Genomic DNA, 9,581 nt, shown 5'->3' with positions numbered 1-9,581 from the left:
GCTGATCTGAGCTGCAGGGAGGCTGAGAGCTGCTCTGCGGTCCCAAGGGCCACAATTAGAGTAAATGAGATAATTTTATATCGATTTAGACGCAGATAAGTATGTGAATAATCTAGTGATTTTTTTCCAGTGATAATATGGGGATAAGGCTTATTTGACGACTCTGGTGCAGATATCTGCCTGTTAGCAACACCTGCATCTGGCCAGAGGTCCTCCGTGTTTGACAGGAGATCCTGGGCATGTCTGGGCCTGAAAACCTGCCTTTGTGATGTTCCTCCAGCTGGGTGTAAAAAGCAGTTGACTTTGACAGGGAGGGGCTTTTAAACTTAATTAACTCCATTAACGTTCTCAACGTTGGGAGGATTGCTGTTGTGCAGCAGGAACCTGCAGCAGGGCGTCCAGGAAGAGCTCAGGGCTCTTTTCTCATAGGATGGGTTATGAGTTACTGCTTTCATCACTATATTCACTCCAACCGGCTTTATCTGCAATAAAAACCAACACTTTCCTTAATAGAAACAACATCTTTAATGTGCTACATCAGGTAAATATAAAAGTATCATCAAAATAGTCTCTCACGTATAAATTCTGAACGTCTCGTAACCTGCTTTAAAAAAATAAACTACAAACCAGCCTGTACAAAAAAACTAAAAGAAAGAAGCACTTTTCAGAATCAGCAGTGTGTTTACAGGAAGGTTCTGGAGGTTTTGTCCAAAACCCAAAAGCATACAGTTTTATTCCAGTGCTACAATCTTCAGAAAGCTATAAGAGGGGCTGCTGTTTTTCTCCTTCTGCTGCTGAATGTGAGGTTCTGAAGTCCGGTTCGGGTCAAGCTTCTGTTCTGACGCATTTACAGCAAAATAAGAGTTTTAGTCAAAGGTAAGAAGATTTTCTGATCTGGTGTTTTGTTCAAGTAATCACTGTAGAGGTGAATAATGCTCTGTCTGAAAACAGGAGCACGCATTCATATTTTGGCAATGGTTTTTCCATTTCTACTTAAATAAATAAATGATTGACTTTGTGCCGACAGGTGGACCCATTCTGTCTCGGTGAGCAGCTTCCCAGGTGATCGCTGCTGGTTCTTCCTCTGTCCGTGTACAAAATGCCAAACTTATCAAATCTCTCAACACATAGAGGAGAAAAACTAACAAGACAAAACTATAAGACATCTAAATAAATATCAACGCATCCATTCAACAACGTAATAAGTTAAAGCACAACAAAGCAAACAGTTTTCTACCTGAGTCAACGTTTTAAATACTTCACAGTTTAACGTCAGCTCTGGACGAGGATCATTCTCTTGCCCAGTCTTTGGAATGCTCTTATTTTGGTACTGCGCTCGTTGGATCAGAACCAGCTCTGGTAACAAATTTGGCCACATCTGTCTTTTTGGTGAATCTTCATGTCCCCCCCCCCCCAGGAACCCGTCCTCACTGTCCCTCCATCTTCACTGTTGGTCGTTTGTGGAGGTGAACCACGCTGGCCCTCTCCTGGAAGCCTGAAGCAGGGCTGTGGTGTGGGAGCGGCACGGCGGACTGGGCCGCCGGTGCGTTGATGGCAGCTGTCAGAACCTGGAGCAGAACCGTAGCCTCCTTCTGGTCCTCCTTGCCCTCTCCCTCCAGCGTACGGGCCAGCCACAGCTCCACAGCTTCGCCTAGCTGAGAGGCGGAGGCTGTTTCTGTCAGCGTGTCGGCCTCCTGGCTGGCGTCGAAGCGCTCCAGCGTCTCCTTGACGTGCGCGTGGAGCGGCGCGGCGGGGTTGGCCAGGCAGCAGGTGCGCTGGTGGATGAAGAGGCTGAAGCGGTGGAAGAAGGTCTGGGAGCAGAGCGCGCAGCGGTAGGGCCGGTCGCGGCTGCTGTGGAGGCGGCGGTGCAGCTTCAGGTGGATGTACTGGGTGAACTTGGTGTTGCACAGTTTGCACTGGTAAGGTTTCTCCCCTGAGTGCAGCCGCAGGTGCGTCTTCAGGTTGCTGGTGCTGCTGAAGCGTTTGTGGCACACCTGGAAATCATGAAATGACAGATTCAGGGCTCAGCCACTCTGAACAGGAAATAATCTGAATGCTGGCGATTCTTTTGATGTGGCTCCCGCTATCAGTTTGTAATTCCAGCTTATTCCAGGTAACTGGAGGGACTAGTTGTGGTGAATCACTCAAGCCTACAGAGACTTTAGCAAACAACAGGATAAAGATGTGATGGCGTGACTGAGTGGGCCGTGGCGCGGTGCAAATCAAACACACTCTGACAGGTAGGGCTGCGTTCAGACCGTATCGTCTGCCGCTGTGGCGTCATGGACATGTGAGCTCTGCTGTGCTTCTCTACATACCTGACATTCATGGGGCTTCTCGCCGGTGTGGACCAGGTGATGTTTCTGCAGGTGGGCCAGCTGCGTGAAGCTCTTCTTACACAGGTTGCACTGGAAGGGCCTCTCACCGCTGTGCACTCGCAGATGGACCTACGGAAAACTGCCATCAGTTCAACTGTTCAGGCATGATGAGTGTTTGGTGTCCCCTGGGCAGGAAATCCTTACCTTCAGGTTTGAGAGCTGTCCGAAGGTCTTGGAGCAGATGTTACATTCGTACTTAATCTTTCCATTCTGCTTCTTCAGAGGGTAAGGCAGGGATTTGTGTCCAGGTCCATTCCTCGGTGCTGTGGCGCTCTTGTTGACGGTCAGGCTGAGATTGATGGCCTCCTCACAGCTGGAGGGAGACTGCTCCTCAGTGGGATGGTGGCTGTCGGGCTTGGCGAGAGGAGAGAGCTCTGGGGTGGCTGGAGCGCCTCTGGGAGGTGAAACGTTTGGGATCAATTCTTTGAGGCCTCCCTGAGACGACGGAGCGTAAGGGAGGGACACCGGCAGCAGGTTGGGTGGAGCGACAGGGGGGTACGGGACTCCGTCGGCCCCCAGGTAGCTGCCGTATCGGAGGGGTCCTCGTGAAGGAATGACGGCGGGGAAGGGGGGGGAGTAGGACGGGAGGACGAGGCGGGGATAGTGAGGCGCGTAGGGAGGAAGGAACTGGTAAGGCGGCTGGAGATGTCGTGAGTGGGAGTAGAGCGGGTAGGAGGAGACGAGGCCCTCCCTGTGGCTGTAGAGGCCATGGAGGTGAAGGGGGAGGCCTCTGTGTGCGGCTGGGAAAGAAGGGTGCTGATCTGACAGGTAGGGGTGATTCAGGCCCAGGGGGGTGTCCCTGGGGTCAGGCTGGGGGGAGGGAATGACGGTCCGGCCCTCTGGGTCTTCCTCCTTCTCCATCTTTCTGCTGAAGTCCACTATTTGCTCGTCAGGCGTGTCAGGAGGAGTGTCTCGCTCCAACATCTCCACGTCAATCTTCTCCTCGCTGTCTTCCTGCTCCCTCACCTCCTCCTTTGTCCTGTCCTGAGGAAACGTCTGCTGAGGTAGATGCTGTTTGGCATGCTGGTCTGCAACAGAGAAGAAGAGCCGTTGAGTTGAGGACGCTCTGTGTTTACAGACACACAGTCAGGCAGAGCCGCCCACGCCGGGCGCCGCCTCTTATGATAAATGATAGTAGTTTCAGTTTTGGCATGACACGGAGCTTACGGCTTTCTGTTGTAGAAGTGATTTTCTGTGGGCGACGAGGCGCGTGGGAGTCCATGTGTCATGTCATAAATGAGCCTCAGCTCAGAAACGCTGAGTTTCGTTTGTCGAAGCTTTTCTGGGTACCTCAGTGTACCGACCACGAGAGAAAAACACCTCTCCTCCTCCTCTGCTCTGACACAAACAAATCCCTGTTTGTTCTCACCGCGGGCATCCGACTGACTCCAGCCTTTAACCTTCCAGAGAGAGGCGGCCAAGCTTTGTGCCCGCCCGCAGAGACCCGAACCCGACATCCATGCCTGAACAGAACCAACCGGGTTTGTTGTTTTGGATCGCAGACGATCAAAACGAGACTGAGCAGAATGTCCCAGCGTGAGCCCAGAGCTTATCCAACCCATAAAGAGACGCAGTGACACTTTGCCCCAGTTGCTTGGATGAATGGACGCATGAATCATGAGTTTCATCCTCATTATTCTAGACGCCGAGGGCATGACTTCACCTGATGCTGATCTGCAAATACCTGGAAACATGACTCACACAGGTACTTTGAACGGATGTTATTACCCGCAGATTTCTCCAGCTGTACCGTCTAAGCTCACGCCCAGAGATCACCTACAGATATCTGACTGACCGCTGAAGACCAGACGGTTCTGAAACAGATAACATGGGAGAATGATGTGTCCTCTGCTGCTTTGAAGACGCATCTATTCACCGCAAAGATCTAAATGGGATTTTGGTGAGTGACTGCTGACTGGCGGTCATCAGTCCGTCACTGCTTCCCTTCGTTCTCTAGGGAAACCAGAGGATTCAGCAGCACTAGGTGGTCTCTGCCTGGTCTGGTGGGGACGGGGACGCCTTCAGACACCCTGCTGTGGGGCGAGGCGGCACTCACCGTGTCGGAGGTCCTCCTGCTGGCTGCACAGCCTCTGGGCGAACTCCTGGCTGTACCACACCAGCAGCTCCTGCTTGGGCTCCACCGGCCGGATGGTGTAGAAGAAGACGTCCCGGCCGTTCTGGCAGGCCACCAGGTTCTGCTCGGCCAGGCAGCGCGCCGGGTTCACGTAACGCATCCAGTTGCTCTTGTGGACATCGTAGCCATCGATGAAGTGTTGAAGCTGGCCGCCGCTGTAAATCTGCAGCAGAAGAAGAGGCGTCAGCGGCTGGGAAGCTCGCTCCGGACGGGACACACAGACACATTAAACAGCTGAGCTGTCATTAATCAGCTGGAATCAGAGCGCAACCCTCAGACACACCTGCCAACCTAACACCTGTCATTTACAGGGAAATCTTTCTAAGCCAATCAGAGCCTGGTAGAAGCAAAGCTAACAGGTCATAGTCACCTCTGCCATGTACAGTTAATATCCTGCTCAGCTGTCAGTCGGCTGCCCTTCCCGCTGCTACTGCCTGCTTCTGTGTGCCGTCTCTGTTTTGCTGAGCCTTAAAGTCAGTGGGTGTGGCCTCAGCGTTACTCAGCACAGCCGCCTCCTCTTTTTGATTCCTTTCTCACTTCTCAGTTTCTCTGATTCATGGACTGCACGCCGGCCGTCATTAGTGGGTAAAATGAAACGGTACCAGAGGGACGTGCTGATTGTGAAAGACAAAGCAGATGAAAGTGAAATGTCAGAGGAGCTGGCTGGAAGCCAGGCGGCTGCAGGGCATGCCTGTGGCGGCACGTCTACCTGTGACACACGCCTGCTAATGTAAGCTGTCCCGTGGAGCGCCCGCTTTCACTATCATCCCTTTACAGGAAGGAAAAGCCACAGGATGGTGACAGAAACTCCTTCTGGGAATTGACTCAACCAGAAGAGAAAAATGCCCTGAATGATACACGCTGGACGTGAGAGGGGGAAACTGAGAGAGGAGTGGAGAGAGGAGCGCTCTCCCCGTGTCACAGAGGCCAGTGCCAGTAATTCTCTGATGACTCTAAAACTCAATCCCTCGTTACGTGACGCCGAAGCGCTCGGCTTCCTCAAAATGTACACCAAAAGCACTGAGCGCCGCAACCATGTGTGAGAAAGCACTTTTGTTTCTTCACTGACGCACAGAAGCAGACGTGATGTGAGAAAGAGAGGAAGAGGAAAAGCTGCGGCTGCTTGGCGAGCCAGAGTCTTCCTCTGAGAACATCTTACCCTCCAGAAGTACTTCCTGTTGGCCTCTTTGGGGACGCTGTCTTTGGTGTAGAGGTCTCCCTGCAGGGGGCCGAAGCGAGTGCCCTGAGGAATGTACTCCTTGCTGAACACACCTGTCACCTGGAGAGAAGGAGCGGATCAGTACAGGTCCTGCGTGCCGATTAGCTGCTTTAGAGCTGAAAGAGCTTTCACTGGATCATGTCTGGGTTGTGTTTACGTGGCTGAGGTCAGCGGCCTGAGCTGCTCCTCTGGGCCGTCAGCTCGGACCGCTCCAGTTAAAGCCTCAGCATGACCCACTTTCTACCCTGACGAGCTAAACCGATGAGGAGACTTAACGCTTTCCCTGACCTACTCCCCTGATTTCTGATCCTGAGCAGCAGACACAGGTGCAGATGTTGTTTTGGAGGATCTCAGGAAACAACGAGTTTAACGGACTTCACAGGTTGCTTCACACCTGAAATCCACCGTTTCAAAACGTCCCTCATGTGGGAATGAGTCAACGCCTACAGATTTCCTGGCACCTTGTCAAGAAGACGCAGGATGTTCAACTCAATTTAGTTTTATTTCTATAGCACTAATTCCCATAACGTCATCTGAAGGTTCTTTCCAAAGTCAGCTTCCATCAGATTCTCCAGGTTGGTGAGAAAGTTTCCTCTCTAAGGAAACCCAGCAGGTTGCATCAAGTCTCTCCAAGCAGCATTCACTCCTCCTGAAAGAGCGTAGAGCCACAGTGGACAGTCGTCTGCATTGTTGATGGCTTTGCAGCAATCCCTCATACTGAGCATGCATGAAGCGACAGTGGAGAGGAAAACTCCCCTTTAACAGGGAGGAGAACCTCCAGCAGAACCAGAACCAGGCTCAGCGTGAACATCTGCCTCGGTCTATAACTGATTTCCACATCTCCAGACTCCTGCAGACCTCTGTAGACCTGCCAGGACGGCGCACAGTGGCGCCGGCAGCTCTAACTTCTGTGTGCTGCTGTTGTCCTGGTGGCGTTTTTAGAAGAAAGTGTGAACGGCTGAGAAGACACGAACGCACACAGAGCGCAGCGCCGACCCCTAAAACACGAACTGGTCCCCCGATTCAGAGATAAGATGCAACCCAAGGAAACAGAGCAGGAGTGACGGATGTATGGGCCGTTGGCCGCTGACTCTGTGTGTGTGTGTGTGTGTGTGTGTGTGTGTGTGTGTGTGTGTGTGTGTGTGTGTGTGTGAGTGTGTGTGTGTGAGTGTGTGTGAGTGTGTGTGAGTGTCATCAGAAGGTGAATGGTGGATATGATGAACCAGTTTGACAGGCACATTGTGATCCTCTGGTGTTGCGTGACTAATGAGTTGTTGCAGCTACCGAACTGCCGCTGCAGCTCAACCGCTTGTTCCAGCGATGTTGGGGGGGGGGGGAGAATGGAAGAAAGGGATGGTGGTTGAAGGGGGGGGGGGGTCCTGTGGATCCACGCTATCACCCTCCTGAGGGGTTTCCTCTCCTCAGACGGCTTGTGTGCGCCACCAGGCTGAACGCGGCCGCCTGGCCGGCCATCGTAGCCCAATGAAAGTTAATCATCTGGTTTTAACCTAAATCCCCCCCCCCCCCCTCCGCCTTTGCAAAGATCCTTCCCCCCCTGCAGCCCCCGCTGCCCATCCTACTGCCACCCGTTGCTGATGCTCCATCTGCCACGTGCCTTTTAGCAACTTCTTCCTGGTGCACACACCTCTGAGTCTTTCCTACGGATCCTTCCTGGTAACCCGGCTCACCTTTCCACAGCAGAGCCCACAGTCCCACACTGAAGAGTGGCTGCAGCAAGTGTTCATCACAGCAACAGGAAGGGAAACTGCTCAGCTGAAAGAAGGCAGTTTGTTCAAAGCCAGGGCTAGAAATCCTCTCTGCAGTTTGTTTCTAACAAAGTGCTGCAAGCAGGAAGAGCAATGCGCCTCATCCAGTGGGGCTTCATTAAAGATGCACATTAAAATAATTGATTGCACATCAATTAAGGGCCAAACAGGGCGAGGGAGCGTCTATGAGGCCACAGTCTGATGTTATCTGCAGCAGCAGCAGCGGCGGCTGCAGGCGGAGGAGGAACAGATGAGAGTCTGAGAACTGCAGAAGAGGAACAAGGGCAGAAAGTGTCGCCTTGGTGAGGATAAAAAAAGGAAGGGGACAGTAACCACAGACTGAGTGTTGACTACAAAACAAGTGAGTGTGACACTGCTCCCTCCCTGATAGTGAATCTGTCCTCAGCCGCAGAAATATACCCCCCCCCCCCCCCCTCCACTGTGGCGTGTTAGAGCTCAGCGCCGAGGCCACAGCAGGTCAGAGGGTTCTAGGAAAAGGCAGAGCTCACCTGCTGGTTCTGATCCGCTCAGGCTGTCTGGGTTCAGTGTTAATGGCTGACTGAGACCATGTAAAGGTGCATGATGGGAGCTGGACCGGCCACTGGGCCGACACGGCGCAGGAAGCAGCTTACCTGGTTGTCGGTGCTGTAGTGGAAGGTGAGGTTGCGTGGGATGGAGGTCATGGCTTTGGGCAGGCAGAAGCTGGGGTCTGACGCCTGGTCAGGAACGATGTAGGTGCAGCTGAGAGCAAAGTCCACCTCCCTCCAGGCGCTCATGTCCGGCAGGGCGCTCTCCAGCTTCATCTTCACAGACGGTTAGACCTCAGCTGATAGATTCAGGCTCTGGCCTTTCAGTCTGGCTCGTGGTGCTTTGGTATCAGAAGACTTTGGTTCTGCTGGGGAAGGTCCTTTCTTTCAGGTATGACGCTTAAAGCTCAAGATCTGGAGAAGCAGAACGGAGAATTTATGGTAAAATGAAAGGGAATGTGGAGAAGAGCACAGAACCAGAACTTTCCAGAACCAGCTGCCCCGTCCATCAGAACTGTCCATAAAGCATCTTCTGACTCACCGTCACACATTGGTTCAGCTGCTGGACCTTCATGTCTTTGGCTACGTCATGTCCTCCGTCCTCGTCCCGCTTCTCCAGCTCGGCCTTCGGTCTGTGCTCGCTGCGCCGCCCTCACCGGATACTCCCTCACCGGGACGGCGCCAACTGTTTTAGCTCTGTGTGCGGTCCAATCAGCAGCCGCCGCGGTCACGTGATGGAGCCATCTGACACGCTGCTGCTGCTTCTGGACAACAACACGGTGACGTGATGAATGCTAGCTGGTGTACGCGCACACGCGCACACACAAAGAAGACGTCTTAATGAATGAATAAAGGAGGAGCAGATGGCGGCCTGGTGCCACTGGAAAACACACCCAGAGACTTTTGCTTGGTTTGGCACTTAACGAGCAATCTGCCGCCACTGGATCGCCTTGACCTACATCTCTCTCTCTCTCTCGGCTTTAATCCAGCCTGAAACATGTTGGATGGAACCAGCAGCTGTACCTGTGCAGGTACGCGTGTTGGTCCGGTTCACAGGTTCTGGTTCTGCTCAGAAGGGAAGCAACTTCTCATCTTTGCTCCACGTTTAGAAGAATGGATGAAGATGGAAGAGGAAGCTGTCCGCTGAGGCCACAGTGTGTCTGATGAAGGCATTAATGAATAAATCTCCATTACGGAGCAGCTGATGTGTAATCACGCTGCTGACAGTCTGCAGCCATCCCTCCCTCCCTTCTTTCTAAACCTGGCTGCTGAAATGCTAAATTGGCTGCCATATGGTGCGGCTGCCTTTCCAAGGCTGCAGCTTTGCTGCGCGGTGCGGCATGGGGGTTAAACCTGCAGGGTGGGGCGGGGGGACACCAGGATTTAGGTTCTTTCACTGACCCGTGCCCGGCTGGGCTAATTTCTCTAATTTGCAGACAGTCTGGGCTCAGGCTCAGAGGCTAAGGAGCCGTCGCTCCAGGACAGCAGGTTAGCGACTGGGCGCGCTCCTGGACACATCCAGGACAGGCGGGGGTTCAGGAGGGGAAGCCTCGCCGC

The 9,581-nt window shown here is 53.1% G+C and overlaps 1 protein-coding gene across 2 annotated transcripts; it reads right to left on the bottom strand.

Annotated features, from left to right (window-relative positions):
• Positions 1 to 661: 661 nt before the first annotated feature.
• Positions 662 to 8,711, bottom strand: prdm1b (PR domain containing 1b, with ZNF domain). Of its 2 annotated transcripts, XM_012852186.3 has the most exons (7): positions 8,566 to 8,711; positions 8,130 to 8,438; positions 5,672 to 5,791; positions 4,435 to 4,675; positions 2,523 to 3,406; positions 2,319 to 2,447; positions 662 to 1,994 (listed from the first exon to the last, which is right to left on the bottom strand). In XM_012852186.3, exons 2-7 carry the CDS (start codon positions 8,298 to 8,300, stop codon positions 1,428 to 1,430), a joined length of 2,112 nt encoding a protein of 703 aa, XP_012707640.2. In that variant the 5' UTR covers positions 8,301 to 8,438; positions 8,566 to 8,711; the 3' UTR covers positions 662 to 1,427. The 2 variants fall into 2 exon arrangements, with proteins under 2 accessions (XP_012707640.2, XP_021166063.2); XM_021310388.2 differs by lacking the exons at positions 8,130 to 8,438; positions 8,566 to 8,711 and adding an exon at positions 4,883 to 5,126 and having other exon boundaries at positions 5,672 to 5,761.
• Between the last annotated feature and the right edge of the window lie 870 nt (positions 8,712 to 9,581).

This window comes from Fundulus heteroclitus, unplaced genomic scaffold, assembly GCF_011125445.2.
Source record: "Fundulus heteroclitus isolate FHET01 unplaced genomic scaffold, MU-UCD_Fhet_4.1 scaffold_118, whole genome shotgun sequence".
In the NCBI taxonomy this organism is placed as follows: Eukaryota; Metazoa; Chordata; class Actinopteri; order Cyprinodontiformes; family Fundulidae; genus Fundulus; species Fundulus heteroclitus.
Note: the sequence above shows the minus strand (reverse complement) of the source record. Positions and strands in the feature narration are given on the sequence as shown.